This window comes from Dermacentor variabilis, chromosome 7 (genome assembly GCF_050947875.1).
Source record: "Dermacentor variabilis isolate Ectoservices chromosome 7, ASM5094787v1, whole genome shotgun sequence".
Taxonomy (NCBI): Eukaryota; Metazoa; Arthropoda; class Arachnida; order Ixodida; family Ixodidae; genus Dermacentor; species Dermacentor variabilis.
This window is the reverse complement of record NC_134574.1, coordinates 87910919-87927050: the sequence shown is the minus strand read 5'-3', so window position 1 is coordinate 87927050 and position 16132 is coordinate 87910919. Positions and strand designations below refer to the sequence as shown.

General features: G+C 47.4%; 1 protein-coding gene across 1 annotated transcript in view; it reads left to right on the top strand.

Annotated features, from left to right (window-relative positions):
- LOC142587612 (iris-like) overlaps positions 1–8623 on the top strand; it is a 29629-nt gene extending 21006 nt beyond the window's left edge. The window contains exons 4-5 of the mRNA XM_075698753.1: positions 2589–2845; positions 5809–8623. Of these exons, the coding sequence (XP_075554868.1) occupies positions 2589–2845; positions 5809–6163 (612 nt within the window). The 3' untranslated portion in view covers positions 6164–8623. The remainder of the gene's footprint in view (positions 1–2588; positions 2846–5808) is intronic.
- The last annotated feature ends 7509 nt before the right edge of the window (positions 8624–16132 follow it).

Below are 16132 nucleotides of genomic sequence, written 5' to 3'. Positions count from 1 at the left end.
CTTTTCTTTTGGCGGGGGGAATAAGGCCGCTATGTGTAACGTGCCAGCGCTGAGAAAGTGACTGGAACGCGCGCTCGGAAAGAGGTGGGCGCTGCAGAAGAAGTAGTAGTAGAGGCTGAGGACGCCGGCTTGAGTTTTGTGTACGCCATCTTGTACAGCTGCCTGTGTCGCCGACGCCGGGTGCACCTTCATTTGTCTTTTCGTGACAATATTGTGGCAGGTTGAGCTCTCTTATTGTTTATCGCAACCCTTTACATCAGGCTAATTTTTAATGTGCCTGAATGGGTGCTATCGAAGTACGCTGTACATAAAATACTTCACTTTTCAAATGTTACGTTCCTGCAATGAGCGAGAGCGCACACAAGAGTCCACATATTGTAAACTGGACAAAACCTACTGAATAAATAAAATTCGCTGCTGTTCGCGTTGGATCAGTCTCGAAATAGAAAAAACGTTACGATAATAAATTCTCAATAAACAAAAATTATTGGCGCCTGTAAGAAATAACTGAAATAGCTGCGGCGTGTTGTTTATGCGCATGAAGGGTATCGAAGCGCATGAGACATATGGCATGACAGATAATTAACTGCAAAGACGCATTTAGCAGGGACCACCATGCCAAAGAGCTACGCGAGTCTTCCCTTTTAACGCGAAAGCGTTAAGGGCGCTGTGTCGCAAAAAATCCGGTGTCGGCGTCCGTCCCTGGCGTCCCCGTGAGCGAAAATTTCCCGTATATATTTAGGTATATACATATGCCATGCTTTGCTATATGACGAGCGTTATATGCGGTTTATATTGCCACACCATTCTATCACTAAACTTGCTTATACGTTGTCTTGCGTTCTTGACAAATTTATTCCTCGGAATCGTGAGAATGACAGCCCACAAACAAATGTCATGAAACAAAACGGCGACAGCGCATGCCTTTTGCGAGAAATCTTTTCAGACTGAAATATTAAAAGTGCGAAACGATAAGAGAAACCTGAATACGATTGTCTTTTTGGCACGGCTGTACACTATCTCCGGGACCGGCCCATGCAAGGGGTCCCGTTTCTAGCAGAAAGCTCTCCTTCGTGCATAGCGTTCGCCGCCAGCGTTTCCCGGTGGACATTACGGTTACATGCGTTGCTGCTGGTGGAAAACGAGCGACGCAGTCAGGGATCTCTGAATGCTATCGCGCTCCACTTTTGAAAGCGAAGCTTAAGCGTACTCCAATTTGTGTCTTCGAAAACTTCCGACGTGCATGTGAAATCAATATTGTAGATGGATGATAAAGAAATTACAATTCACTAAAAGAGCGAAACATGGTCGGCACTCGAAGCAAGGAACTTGTTGACGAAGAGTAAGCACTTACATGTATGTATCCTAATTGGAATCTAACCATGAACCGTCCGCGCACTGGATGAAATCTGCCGTTCGCCGCGTCCTAAGAACCATTTTTGACCTTTCGTAGAGGTTCGTATATGGACTGCTTGTAGAGGTCGGAAATCGATGTTTCGAGCTCTTAACGAGTGTGCCTGAAAGCATTATAAGTTGATCTAACTTCGTTGAAATATTGCGCCCGAATATTGGGAATGTCTATTGGGTTCGAATAAAAAATAATAAAGCTTTGTTTTAATATGCCACTCCTATATTACCGTGGAACATCTGTGCGAACACTAGTGGTGAATGCCTGAGAACACACACACAAACGCGCGCGCACACACCCACACACCCACAGACAGAGAGAGAGAGAGAAAGAGAGAGAGAGAAATATTGTCTGAAGATACAACGCCACGATAAAAATTAAACTTAAATGCTAACGCACATCTACTAACTATGTCTGGACATAGTGATGCGGTATACAATGCGTCTTCGATACCTCCCGACTTTGCCTGCAATGTAGGTCGAGCGGTTTAGTGCCACATTTTCTTCTTTTCGTTTATTCAAGGTGAATTCAGCAGAAAATTGCCTTGGGATACATGGCTAAAGTCTGAGGAAATGCCTGATTTGGCCGTTGGACCCTGGCAGCAAAGCGGCTGCAGGATAAGTGCAGTAGCTGAAAGAAAAGAAAGCAGATAACAAGCAAATAATCGATACACAGGTAAAAATAAATCAGAAAAGCGAGGTCATCACACATACATTACGCATTTAAGTAACAGAACTGGTTGGAAAAGATATTCCAAAAGGACTTCTTTTTGGGCAAGTTGGTGCTTAGATTTCTTTTGCGCCACAAAGTATACCTTGGTTGGAAAACTTCTCAAACTTATAACTCGTATCAACTTCTCAAATATTCTAATTACATAAAAGAGTCGCTGAGAAAATTGCAGAGCAACATGACAAACTCCCGATACAGCTTTCTCTTGCTCACTTGTGGTGCACAATAGTGTTTTCCTAGCGTGAGAGAAGCCCGCGAGAACACGAAGAATTTCCGCGCGATTGGTCGTTCGAAGCACTTTGCTGTGTGAATTCGCTGTGTGTAACAAGCCGGATCAGATGTCTGAAATGATGTTGACGACAAGTCCCCGCAGCATCTTCATTATTTACATCGAGGGAGCGAGACCCCGCATAGGCGTGAAAAACCCCCTTCTCTCCTCCTCGCGGCTCAGGTGACGGCGCTGGAGCTCCCGTACGAGAACCGCGACGTGTCTCTGGTGGTGCTGCTACCGCGCCGCCTCGACGGCCTCGCAGCGCTCGAGAAGCGGCTGACTGCCGCTCGGCTGCTTCACTGCGTGGCACGGCTCGAGGAGCGGCACAACGTGACGGTGTACATGCCCAGGCTCAAGCTGCGGAGCGTCACCGACCTGGGGCCCGTGCTGAAGGATATGGGCCTCGGCGTGCTCTTCACGGACGAGGCGAACCTTAGGTATGTCTTCTGGCCCCCGTACGCGTGCAGGGAATGTCCGAGCATTGGCTGTTCGTGGTCCCAGATGACTGCTACCTTAAGTTTGCTATATGCCTAAGCTGCGCTGGTCTGTCTTTCTTTTTTTTTGCTATTGTCATTTAGTGGGCGCAAAATCTTCCACAGTGAAATCAAACCAACTTATTATTGCTGCTGGGAAGTTCTCTAAGGTGGAGGGTGCATGAACTCTTTCCTTATGTTGACGGCTTGTTGGTTTGTGGCTAAACGCAGCAGACGAACGTTGTTCAGCGGTGCACCACACATCTCGTGTATTTCGCACACATCAACCTGTCGCTTTATGGTGTCCTGCGTAAGTCGTTTCAGCAACCGCCTGCTAGACCCTAGCTGTGCGCGCAAAATACCGCTAAACATTTTCTGGACTAAGTTATGTATCTGGTATCACCATCGATTCCACAACCCATCTCTCCCAATCAATCAATGGGACCAGAGGTGGTCGAACGTCCTTACTTATGGTTCCTCTCCTTCACTCTCAACTCACTTAAGATTAAGCAGAGCAATGTAATCCCGAAACAATGTAACAAGCGGTACGTAAGCGTGATCGCGGAACATCTCGCTTCTTTGTCGCCCTGACTTTCAGAAAGAAAAAAGAATGCCGTGCCTTGCACGCACCTCGTCACAGTGAGCAGTACATGTGCACGGTTTCGTGTTTTATTTCTGCGCCTAGCTGGTGCTTATTGCGGAAAAACAATCTTTAAATATACCTTACGCATTGATTTCATTATCAATTGATTACGAAGCTAAGAGGAAAGTTCTGCCTTTACACCCACTGAATGCGTAAAATGGGCAAGAAGAAAATTGCCATGCTTTTCAGATACCAAACTGTGCAGAAGCCGAACACTTCGCTTGGCTTATACTTGTCTAGATGTAGTTTAGGCTGTGCCACAGACACGCGCGGAAGACTTAATGAGCCTGTTTTGCTGCCCCTGTTTAACAGTCAATTTTTCTTCATAAAACATAAAGCTATCAAGAAAAACTGAACTATAAAAAAACTACTTTAAAAAGTTTGGTTGTGTTTCAGCGCAAACCTAATCTGGGTAAGGTGGTCCCACGGTTTGGCTGAAGGTGGAACTTCGCAAAAAGCTGCTTTTATGTCAACAAGTAACTCGTGTAGCCCACAACGATCGACGGAGCCTTTACAACCGTACTTCAACAAAACACTTTCAAGCAACGGCAATGTTAGGTTCGATTTAGTATATGTTTACTGATCATGTGGTTTGTGACGTTCTTTAGAAGCGTATAGCCTTCAAGGCTAGACACATGAGACATCAACACTTCATTCATCTTCACATCAACATTCATCTTCGAAGACTCCCTGGCTTAAAACACGCGCTGCATGCCTTTAGAGGAAGACAATTTTCATTGCTTCCTGCCGTTGAGCACTTTATTTCGTCACATGGCGTACAATGGACATGTGTTCCCGTGTGCACGAGCCTGGTGATTACACAGGTTAATGTAGTATTGTAATAACTTTCCGAGCACTTACCAAGCAGACATTTTATTCCAATCCGTTCAGTACACAAATAAATTAGTGTCCTTAGACGTAAGCTATACTAGTATATGAATTTAGCGTCACAGGCTTAACGTGGACTTTCATGGTATAAAGAAACTGTAGGAGCTGGTTAATAAATAAGATCTTTCGTTTTCAGGATTTCTGTTCGAAATTCAGGATGAAGGAGAGGGAGGAAGGAGGTAAAAATTAGGTGTTATTTTTAAAGATGAAAACTGGAGATAATTGGGATTTTACTTGTGTCGGATTCCCCGTAGTCCGGAATTTTTCTAGTAACTTCCCAAACGATTAACAAAAGCGTCGATCTCCTTTCGGACACAACCGCTTCATTTACACAGGCAAAATAACCCACAGAAACTTTTAATGATAGAGAGAGCTGCTCACAAGTTATGTGATGAACTATGTGTACGAATTCTCGCTGGCAGGCATTATTTACAATTTTTCGAAAATTACACGCAGAAAAAACAGCTAACAGAATCGATGTTGCTGATCCCATGTTTACTTTCTCGGCTCTTTTCTTTTCAACAAAAGGAAAAGATATATAGGGCATAAGCTGTATCACAGACGCATCCGCAGTGGGGCACGTGAAACGTGTTGTGCGTTCTGCAGGTGGTGTTTGGGCACGAGGGTACACAAATGACGTAATCAGATGCATTAGTTATATTTTTGTTAGTTGAGCATAGTACAACAGGAGTGCGCTAGCGCCCCATCACGTTGTTGTTCTTTCGTATTTTGCGGGTTTTCTTTGGCATGCGGAAAAGAGAACTACGTGAGACATCTGACATCGAAAACAATTTATTAGGCGATTTCTGAACGTGCTCTACAACTTTGCGTATCGCACGTGCGCTCATAAGTCATCAATTAAAAGTTGCCTAATTAAGTATAATTAACCTCCAGGCTTGAAGTGCCGCCTGACACGGGCAAAAATGCCGAGGGGCAGTGGGGCTATAGTAATCCAATTAGGAAGACCCACTAAGCTTCCATAAAAGACACTCTCTCACAAAAACAGGAATTGGCCTTCCTGGTGCAGTATTCCGCCACTTCCCCCCAAATGACTCGTTCGATCAAGCGAGGGCCCTCAGTCCCCAGCAGCTGCGGAGCACCTTACCAAGGCGGCAGTCAGACCTGTAACGCAGCAGAGGGTGCTGAATCGGTTGGCGCAGGACAGGGGTAATTGGATATCGCAGGTAATTGAACCTTCGTCCTGCAGTGGACATAAAATAGTCTGATGATGATGACGACAACCTAATTAATTCTGGCGAAAATAAAAAAAAAAAGGCTGAGTTACATTATGCTATTGCCAACACTATAGCTGGGTTCGATTCGCGTCCAAAGAGAAATTCATTTTCGAAGTCTTGGCTCAAGTTACGTGTACGAACGCATGTCCTTTGTGGCGCAGGTACCTGAGCAAAGCAGAAGGCGCGCACTTGTCCGGCGCGCGTCACGTGGCCGTCCTGCACGCCAACCGGAAGGGCGCCAGGGGTTCAGACAGCGCCTCCTCCTCCTCTCCCTCTGTTGGCCGCGGCGTGGTCTCTCCTCCGTCGGTGGGCGCCAGTCCGCCCACCAGCCCGCCGAGCGGGACCCTGTCTCCCGCTCCAGCAGCGGACTCGTCCAGCGCCTTGAGCAGCGGCTCCACATTCGACGAGCCGCGCACCCTGACGCAGTTCGTGGTCGACCGGCCCTTCATGCTGCTCATGCTCAAGCGCAGGCCCGACGTCGTGCTGCTGCTCGGCTCCGTCAAGAAGCTGGTCTGAGTTTCGAGGGGTGGTCACGGCTGGCGGTGTGGTTACAGTAGCATTTGCAGCGGCTGTTTTCAATCCGCACTCGATGAGTTAGTTGCGAAAAAATACAGCATCTTCGCGAGTGCAGCGCTTCTCGTGCTGTCGTCCTTGTGCGCATTTGTGACCTTTGTTCGAACGTCTACCAATGGTCTACTGTATAGTGTCTCCCGCTTTAAGCGAGTGGGAAACCTATGTGCCGATACCAAGACGACATCGTCTGCGGCTATACTTGCGTGTCCATGCGTTTTTCTGTGAAAGTGTATGGTGCGGCGAATTTGTTTGTTTAGTTACCCTTGTTTATGTACTATCACTTTGTGGCAGTAGCTGTAGACCACGGCGTCACAGACCACGGCCACCGAGGCGCGATAACGCGCGGGTAACGGCGCGCATTGTGCTGCAGGCCATGTATAGATCAAAACCATAAACACGGGTAATCTTTATAATGCGAAAACGAATATGTTTGTACTGCAAAACTTGCGTAAAAGTCACACAATAAATTTTTGATGTTTAACGTGACAAGACCTGGATGAGCTGCGTCACGCTCAAGTAACGCCGAATCGGAGCATGCACATGACTTGCCGTCAATCAACGTATTTCATTGTGCATTTACGCCTAAAAGGCGCTATAGATGTGTTCCTTGAGTTCGGGATTTGTAGCTAAGAGAGCAGGAAAAAGAAAGGCGTTTCTGTGCAGGCTAATAAAAAAATTGTCAGCACAGTGCTACACACGTGCACAGATAAGGGTGAGAGATACAATCGGTGTGCACTGTGTAAAGCGGCACAAAAATGCTAAATCGGGATTAGTGGCGAAGGGAACCGCTGACGTCATATATGGCGACACGTACATTGGTGGCTGGTGTACGGAAAAAAATACCTTTTTTCCCTAGATAAACATCAAACATCGTCTTCATACTCATGACGTCACTGCGCATCTGTATGAAGCGGTGTTTGCACAACGCCACGTGGATTCACGGTTGCGAGCGTCTCTGTCGCCAACGACCGCCGCACGTCTCTCGTCGCGCCGTTTCGCCCTGCCAGCTCGATACAGCATCGCCAAGACTGACTGCGATTGTGCAGCTTATATGTACAGTTCTTATGTGTATGTTATTTGCTGCTGGGTGTGCGCCACTGGGTCGTCATGCCACTGGGTATGCGCTATGATGATCATACAATGCGTGTGATCTGCATTATATTGAAGTAAATGGTCGCAGGAACATCTGGCCTTTGTGGAGTAAACGAACGGAGAGGACATGCCGTCGTGCCGTCGTGCCGCCATCTCCATCATCGTAATTTCATCGTCACATCGTCGTTGTCGCTGCACAGCCGTTGTGATCACGCTATCATGCCGACGATAATTCGTGCCGCCATTACCAAGCAGCGTTGCCGACGACGAAAGTTATAGACTTAAGAAATATTGCTAGTCTTTCTAGTTGCTTTCCGCGTCCGAAACATTGCTCAGTTTTGCGCGGTTCGCGCCTTCAGCAGTGATAGGCCGTCCTCAGAGATTGTGCAATCTACAGTTCCCACGAGTGTGTTATGTGCCACTGGGTCCTCACGTCTTCCTGCCACTGGGTGTGTGCCATCGTGGTCACGCTAATCGTCGTGCTGTCGTAGCTATACCATCTTCCACATTTCATAATTGTCATCCCACTCTCGTCCTGCAATCACGTTGTCATGGCGCCTTCGGCTGCGCCATCGGCCGCGCCACTGTATGTTTAAAAAGCCGCTGAGTGTTCTAGCATCCGAGAGCAGCATAGTAGTTTAAGCGGCAAAGCTATAAAACATCCTCATCACGGCATCTGACGCCATCATGATATGTTGGAGTCGTCACCCGATTCTTGTCACGCAATCGTCGTCACGCCGTCGTCGTTACGCCATCGACGGCGTAAAATTATCGTCACGCCGTCTTCGTCATGCCATCGGCGTCAGACACTCGTCATTCCATTGTCTTCATGCCATCGTCGTCATACCGTCTTCAGTGTTCCATCGACGTCATTCCTTCGTAATTCTATCGTAATCGTGCTGTCGTCATTCAATCGTGATTATGACGCTGTTGTCATCGTCATGCATTCTGTGGTATAGCGCAGCCGCGACGCCGTCGCGGTCGTTCCATTGTCATTGGAATCATGTCATACCGTCGTCTTCATGGCATCATCGTCATAAGGTCACTGTCATACAGCAGCCGTGATACATTCGTCTTGCCGTCGTCGTCACGAACTTGTCGTCATCCCATTCGCCTCATGTGATCGTCGTCAGGTTGTCGTCGTTCTATAGTGTGTACTACTTTCCTCATTTCAGAATCATCTTGTTGTCATTCAGTCGTGATTATGACACTGTTATCATGCCATCGTCGTAATGCATTCTTTGTCAACTATCCTCATGATCCTTCCATCCACGTCATTCCAGCTTGATCCGATTTTCGTTATACGATCGTCGTCATGCTGTTGTAGTTATACCATCTTCCACATTTCCGAATTGTCATCCCATTCTCGTCCTGCAATCACGTTGTCATGGCGCCTTCGGCTGCGCCATCGGCCGCGCCACTGTATGTTTAAAAAGCCGCTGAGTGTTCTAGCATCCGAGAGCAGCATAGTAGTTTAAGCGGCAAAGCTACAAAACGTCCTTTAGACTGAAATGCCATGGTAGCAGCGAGAACTTCAGTCCCACAACTTATTCGGCGAGCTCGAAGTCGCGAGCGAAGGTGCCTAACCCACATCACAGCTAATGTTTAAACATTCGCGTTATACACCTGTAACCATCCAGTCAGTTTTCTTGTTTCCTACAGCGTGTAAATCTCGAAAGTCCACTAGACAAGGCCTATGGAAAACTGATAATCGGCGATACGGTGTGTCACCTCACTAATTCAACGCTAATCGTATTAACGGTGACAGTCTTCAATGGTTTCTACAGCAATTTTAATGCTCAGCATTCTTGGGGCACTTTACGCATTTCCCGGGGTCTATCTAGCTATGAAGTACAATTTATATCTAACTATTTTGCCGCCTATACCCGGGTCACTGGGTAGTCCTTGGAACAATGGTTAGCGCATTGGGCTAGCTATGCTGAGGCAACAGTGTTAGAGACGAACCATCGTGCCAACTTGGGTTACCGAATATGTGAAAATGTGTACTGTTATGGTTGGCGTCCCGCACCCCGTGCAGAAAGGAATTTCTCTCACCCGACCTTCACACACCTTGCCTCGTTGAAATGAAGCGTGACTTCCTAATTCGCTGTGACCATTTCGAGTGTCTGCCCGTCTGGCGGAAGCCCCGCAGTGTTTACGGGCCTCTTTTGTGTGTGTGTGTGTGTGTGTGTGTGTGTGTGCCAATTTAGAGGGACCCTCTCCTCGAACGGCCAGTCTACAGGAGAGCTTCCACGAACCAGCAACGCGCAAAACAGACGGACATGAGTCTACAATTCTAGAAGGCGGGACGGCCTCCTCCTTGCAGCAGTATCTCTGTGCCGGTCACGTGACGTCGACGGAACCAAAGATTCCTCCTCCTTGCAGCATGCTTTCCGTGTCGGTCACGTGTCGTCGACGGAAGCAAGATCCCTCCCACGATTGTAGAGAGCCTATTTAAGGAGCTCCGAAATGTACTTTTTTGATCCACTTGATTCTCTTCTCATCTTCTTTCAACAACCTTTGAATAAACCGTGCAAGTTTCGCACTAGAAATCGTCTCGCCCTTGCCTGGTCGCCATAGTCTACCGGATGACTGCCGCCCGCCGACAACGCCACGCTACCCAATAAGTAACGTCAGTCGAGTTTCGATAGGCAGGCGCCGCTACAACTCGGCATCAGTATGATACGCTACCCTGGAGTACGCAACAAACTGACTGGCAGCGATTGCGATACGCAACCCAGGAGACCCCAACTTGGACGACAACTACGATATCGTAGCCTCGTCGTCCTGGTAACAACGTTCGGAAGGAAGGTGTCTGGATTCATCACTGCATATGGTGAGTGCACGGCTTTTCTTCACTAAGATATCACTTGGCTTTACATATTTTTTGGGAAGTACAGAGCAGTGATTTTTCTTTAACCGTTGTCGGAAGTTTTGAGTACGTCAAAGTTGTTATAGAGTGAAGAGTTAGCAGCACTAAGGGCAGCCATGAACTTGAAGGCACTAAAGAAGCAGGAATCGTTGAGCTTGGCCAAAGAGTTGGGCCTCCAAATTGCCGAATCAATGAGAAAGCCGGAGATCATAGAGGCGATCGAAGCGTTTGGGGCAGACGACGATGAACTGAAGGAAGGCCTAGGTAGCATCGCAGAGAAAGAGGAGGAGCGTAAGCACCTAGAGAAAGAGAAAAAAGAAGAGCGTAAGCGCCTAGAGGAAAAAGCAGAGCGTGAGCGGGCAGCACGTGAGGCCAAAGAAAAGCGCGACGTCGAAATGAAGCGCCTAGAGATTGGACTCTTGAAAGCTCAACATTCTGAAAGACCTAGCCCAGAGGCACGTGAAAGCGAGCGCAGAATGTCAGACTTGATGGCACCCTACGCAGTAGGAGGGGACATAGGTCTTTTTCTGGTACAGTCTGAGCGCACGTGTGAGAAGGCAAAATTCGCTAGAAACGCAACGCTTGCTGACGTTACTGCCACGTGAGATAGCTGATATCATTGCCCGCATGGGGAAGGAAGAAGCAGAGGACTTCAATAAAGTCAAAGTAAATCTGCTTAAAAAGTATAGATTATCAGCGGAAGCATTCAGGTGAAAATTCAGGGAAGTGGAGAAAACCAAAAGTGAGTCATATTCAGATTTTGCATACACCTTGGAGGTAAACATGAAGGAATGGCTCAGAGGAGAGGGTGCACTCGGCAACGCCGAAAAGACAATGCAGTGCGTTGCTTTAGAACAGTTCTACCGCCGGCTGCCAGTAAACATCAAGCATTGGGTACAGGATAGGCCAGGCGTAGACACTATCACGAGTGCGGCCAATCTCGCTGAGGAGCACGTAACCCTCCGTGCGTTCGAAGACAACGAAGCTCCTAAGAAGGAGGTGACTAAATACAGATCCGACAAGCCAGAGCGATGGTCGAAGTCAAATCAGTATAAGTCAAAGGAAAGGTCAGATTCGGTGAAAATTAGTGACGAGAACTGCAAGGGTAGGGAGGAGTCACCCGAACAGAGGGCAGAAAGGCAAAAGAAAAACGTTTTCGAGGCCAAGAAACCAATAGTTTGCTACAACTGCCAGCAAACGGGGCGTATCTCCGTGGGAGGCAAAAATCCCAAACTAGTGTTGATGTCACTAACTAGTAACGAGGAAAATCTGAAATTGCTAGAACCGTACATTCGAGACCTCGTGGTGAACGGCAAACCGTGTAGAGTGCTTCGCGACTCGGCAGCCACAATCGACGTGGTGCATCCGTCGTATTTAGAGGCAGGCCAGTTCACGGGAGAATGTGATTGGATAAGGCAAGCCGTGGAAACCTCCAGTGTTTGTCTCCCTGTGGCCAAGATTCATATTGAAGGGCCTTTTGGAGTACTGGACACTGAAGCAGCCGTCTCGGCACATCTCCTGCCTCAATATCCATATTTGTTTTCTAACAAATCCGAGGATTTGCTGCGACGCAGGGGAATCAGTTTTAATGAAGGGATAGTGCAAGCCTTAACTTGTTCCAAGGCATGGGATGGGCAAGGACCAAGGCAAGGGCCAAGGCAGTGTACGAATGTCCAGTGGTGGAGGAAACAGGTTTGATAGAGGATTCGTCAACCAGTACCGAACAGGACAGCCCATTAGGGGATGATGCGGAAAGCACGCCAGCTAATGAAAAGGTCAGGAAAGCAGCAGAGCATGAAATGTCTCGCTAGGCAGAATACAGACAAAGGTTTTGAATGTAGGCCATGCCACATTGATTGCTGAGCAGGAAAAAGATTCCACCCTACGTAACCTAAGGCCGGACGCTAAAGAAGGTGCGGCCAAGCAGAACGTGAAGTTCCTCATGAGGGCAGGCGTCCTCTATAGAAAGTACACCAGTCGAAAGGGAGTGCAATTCGACCAAATTGTGGTGCCGCATTCCTATCGTGAGCAGCTCCTGCACCTGGTTCACGGGGGCTTTCGGACAGGGCATCTAGGCATACGTAAAACAAGGGACCACTTATTGCAGGAATTTTAGTGGCCCGGCTGCTTTCGAGAAATAGAAGCATTTGTAAGAAGCTGCGACACATGTCAACGCATAGGCAAGCGCGGAGATTAGGCGAAAGCGCCAATGAGACTTGTTCCCATTATCACGGAGCCATTTCGCAGGCTCATAATAGACACAGTGGTGACCACTTCCTGCAACGCAGTCTGGCTATCGACACATTCTTACTGCACTATGCCCCGCAACGAAATTTCCCGCGGCAGTGCCTCTCAAAGAACTAAGCTCGGTGGAGATCGTCAACGCGCTTTTGCCTATCTTCGCCCGAGTAGGGTTTCCCGCAGAGATCAAGTCAGATCAAGGATCCGTCTTTACGAGCTCACTGACCTCAACGTTTCTGGAAAGGTGCGGCGTTATATCATTCATAGCTAAGTGTACCACCCATAGTCAAACGCGGTAGAGAAAGTCCACTCAGTCATGAAACGGATTTTGCGAGCCCTTTGTTACGAGCACAAAGCCGATTGGGAGAGTTGCTTGCCTGCGGCAATGTTCGCGCTTCGAACTGCACCACACGAATCAACAGGTTTTTCACCTTCAGAGCTCGTTTACGGTCGCTACCTTCGCTCCCCTCTTCGCTCCCCTCTTCGCATTAAGAGGAAGCTTTAGCTCGGGCCCAACTCCGACGCGGCCTATTCAAATACATGTAAAAACGCAAAAACGTTTTTCTGAGATAACCCCTGGACCGATTTTGATGAAATTTGTTGCATTTGAGAGAGTAAGATAAATTCTAGTGACTGTTGGAAGCAGAATCTTGATTTAGGGCTTGAATTTTGTTAGAAAGATTTTCAAAAATTCAGAAGTTTGAAAAAAATAGAAGCATGAAGTTTACAAACTAATAGCTCTGCATCAAGAACAGATATCGCAGTTCTGTAAACGGCATCCATTAGATCATTCAAAGCGGACAAATATTATATGTCATTTTACATCTTACGTGAATTTGTTACATTGTTTACGAGGGTTCTGCAAAAGTTGTAATTACATATTACTACATTTTTTGAGATTCATATGAAACATATCAATTTTGTCCGCTTTAGATGTTCTATCAGATACAATTCACAGAATTGTGATATTATTTTTTCTTGTTGAGTTACAGAGTTGTAAACTTGATAGTTTCGTTTTCTGAAAATTTGCAATTTTTGTCAATTTTTTATAAAATATTGACGGCCTAACTCAAAAATTCGAAACCAACAGTCACCAGATTTTAAGTTTTTCTTTTAAATGCAGCAAACCCAGTCAAATTTGGTGCAGTGGTTGCCGAGAAAAACGAATTCTCCTTTTACATGTATTTAGATAGGAGCACCCGAGCTAAAGCTTCCTCTTAAGGCAAGGCAGACGATCCTTCGGTTGTGGCATACGTGCTAGAGAATTTGGACCGTCTGCACACTTCTCAAGAATTAGCAGGGAAGGAAATGCGTAAGGCACAAAGTAATGCTAAGCATTACTATGACAGGACGGCTCGCACGCGACGCTTTGAAGTTGGGGAAAAGATAATGATCCTGGAACCTTCGTTGAAAAACAAACTAGAGGTTCAATGGGAAGGACCGGTTGACATAATTCAGAAATTATCTGAAACAAACTACGCAATCACGGTACCGGGAAAACGGAGGACACCACAAGTGTACCATAGCAATCTACTTAAACCCTACCGGCAGAGGGAGGCCATTGTGAGCATGTCCCTTAACCAACCTGAGGAGATGCCTGTTGACATTCCGGAGTTAACAGTAGGGACGGAGGCAAAAGACATTCACGAGACCATTGACAAGTTAGTAGAACAGGCGGAGTTGAATCCCAATCAGAGGGCCGAACTGAGGGAACTCGTGTCTGAATTTAAAGACCTATTTTCAGACACACCGGGCAGGACCACTGCGATCGTTCACGACATCGAGTTAACCTCATCGGACCCAGTTCGTTAGAAAGCTTATCGCGTTTCACCTCGTCAGCGTGAAGTCATGACCGCTGAAATAAACAAGATGTTAGAGCTAGGTGTAATCGAGCCAGGAGAGAGTGATTATACCTCGCCTCTTATCTTAGTTGAGGTCCCCGGAAAGGAGCCGCGACCATGTATTGACTACCGCAGGCTCAATTTAATCATGAAGGACCAGACTTATCCAATACCGCATATCGAGGAAAGGCTTGAGAAAGTGAGCACCGCTAATGTCATCTCTACGGTCGATTTTTTTAGAGGGTACTGGCAAGTTCCGTTGACCGAGAGGGCAAGCAGGCTTGCGGCGTTTATTTTCCCGATGGGAACCTTTCGTCCGAAAGTCCTGAGCTTTGGATTGAAGAATGCGCCATATTGCTTCTCTAGCCTTATGGACCAGGTGCTGCGAGGAATGGAGGACTTTGCACTTCCGTATCTCGATGACATAGCAATGTTATGTTCATCATGGGCCAACCATATGCAACCATATGGATTACTCTAACAGCAAAATCACGGTGAAGGGCTGTTTTCCCGCTACCGTTGCTTACAAGCAGCGCAGTGTCCTTGGTCTCTTGCATGTTATACAGCAGGGAATCGCAGTACTTGGATTGGGCGCCATCGGCAGCCTGGACCTGCATATACATGGGGCTGAGTTGAAATGCCTAAAAGTGTCGCTTCCGACTTTCTACCTCTGGAATTTCGCGAGAATTCAGACACTTGTTCTCATATGAGACAGGACTACTAAAAAGCTCTGCTCATCACATCAACCGCAAGCTGGATGTGACTCCAGTGGCCGCTAAGCTACGTCAACTTGCCTATATGGCCCTTCGGGAACAAGTTTCTATGGATATACAGCGGCTTGAGCAGCAGGTATAATCGAGAAAGTGGATTCTTCTGAATGCATGTCTTCGTTGTAGTGGTCCGAAAGAAGAGCGTCAGCATTCGGCTTTGCATGGACCTTCTTGAAGCCAACAAAGCTATCATCGTCGACGGATTTCCTCTTCCACATAGTGACGACTTACTACATCAGCTAGCAGGGCAACATACTTTTCAAAAATTGACTTGGCATCAGCTTGCCATCAACTGGAATTAACGCCTGAAAGCCGCGATCTGACGACGTTCATTACGCACGACGGTCTTTTTCGATTCCGTCGAGTGTGTCTCGGCCTCGCCTCTGCACCAGCCGCTTTTCAGAAGATGATGACTTCAATTCTGAAAGGCTGCAAGGGCGTACTTTGCTGCATAGATGATATCATCGTCTACGGTAAATCTGCGGCTGAGCACTCTGCGAACCTTCATGATGTTCTTCAGTGCAAATCGGCGACTGGCCTGCGGCTTAACGAAAAGTGTTGTTCAATGTGCAAGAACTGACATTTTTGGGACATGTCGTCAGCCACAATGGCTTGTCACTCTTGAAATCGAAGGTTGAAGCTATTGTTCATGGCCCAGCGCCCATGAACACCACAGAGCTACGTTCGTTCCTTGGACTTGTCGGCTATTGTGCCAACTTAATTCCCCACCTTGCTGACGTCATAGAACCTCTTCGCCAGTTACTTCGTCAAGGAGCTTCTTTTTCCTGGGACGACAAGGCTGCTCAAAGCTTCCGTGCTGTGAAGCAACTACTCGCAACAGGCAAGGCCTTGCAGATGTTTAGGCGCGAGCTACTTCCGGTAGTGACTACAGATGCTTCCGACAACGGTCTGGGAGCAGTGCTACGACAGCGATACGGAAATGAACTTCGCACCGTTGCCTTCGCGTCTCGGACGCTGTCGCAAGTACTCCGTAGGGGAAAAGGAGGTACTCGCATGCGTATGGGTGACTGAACACTGGCAAGTTTTTCTTTGGGGAAGAAAGTTCGAGCTACGAACTGACCATCAAGCTCTGGTT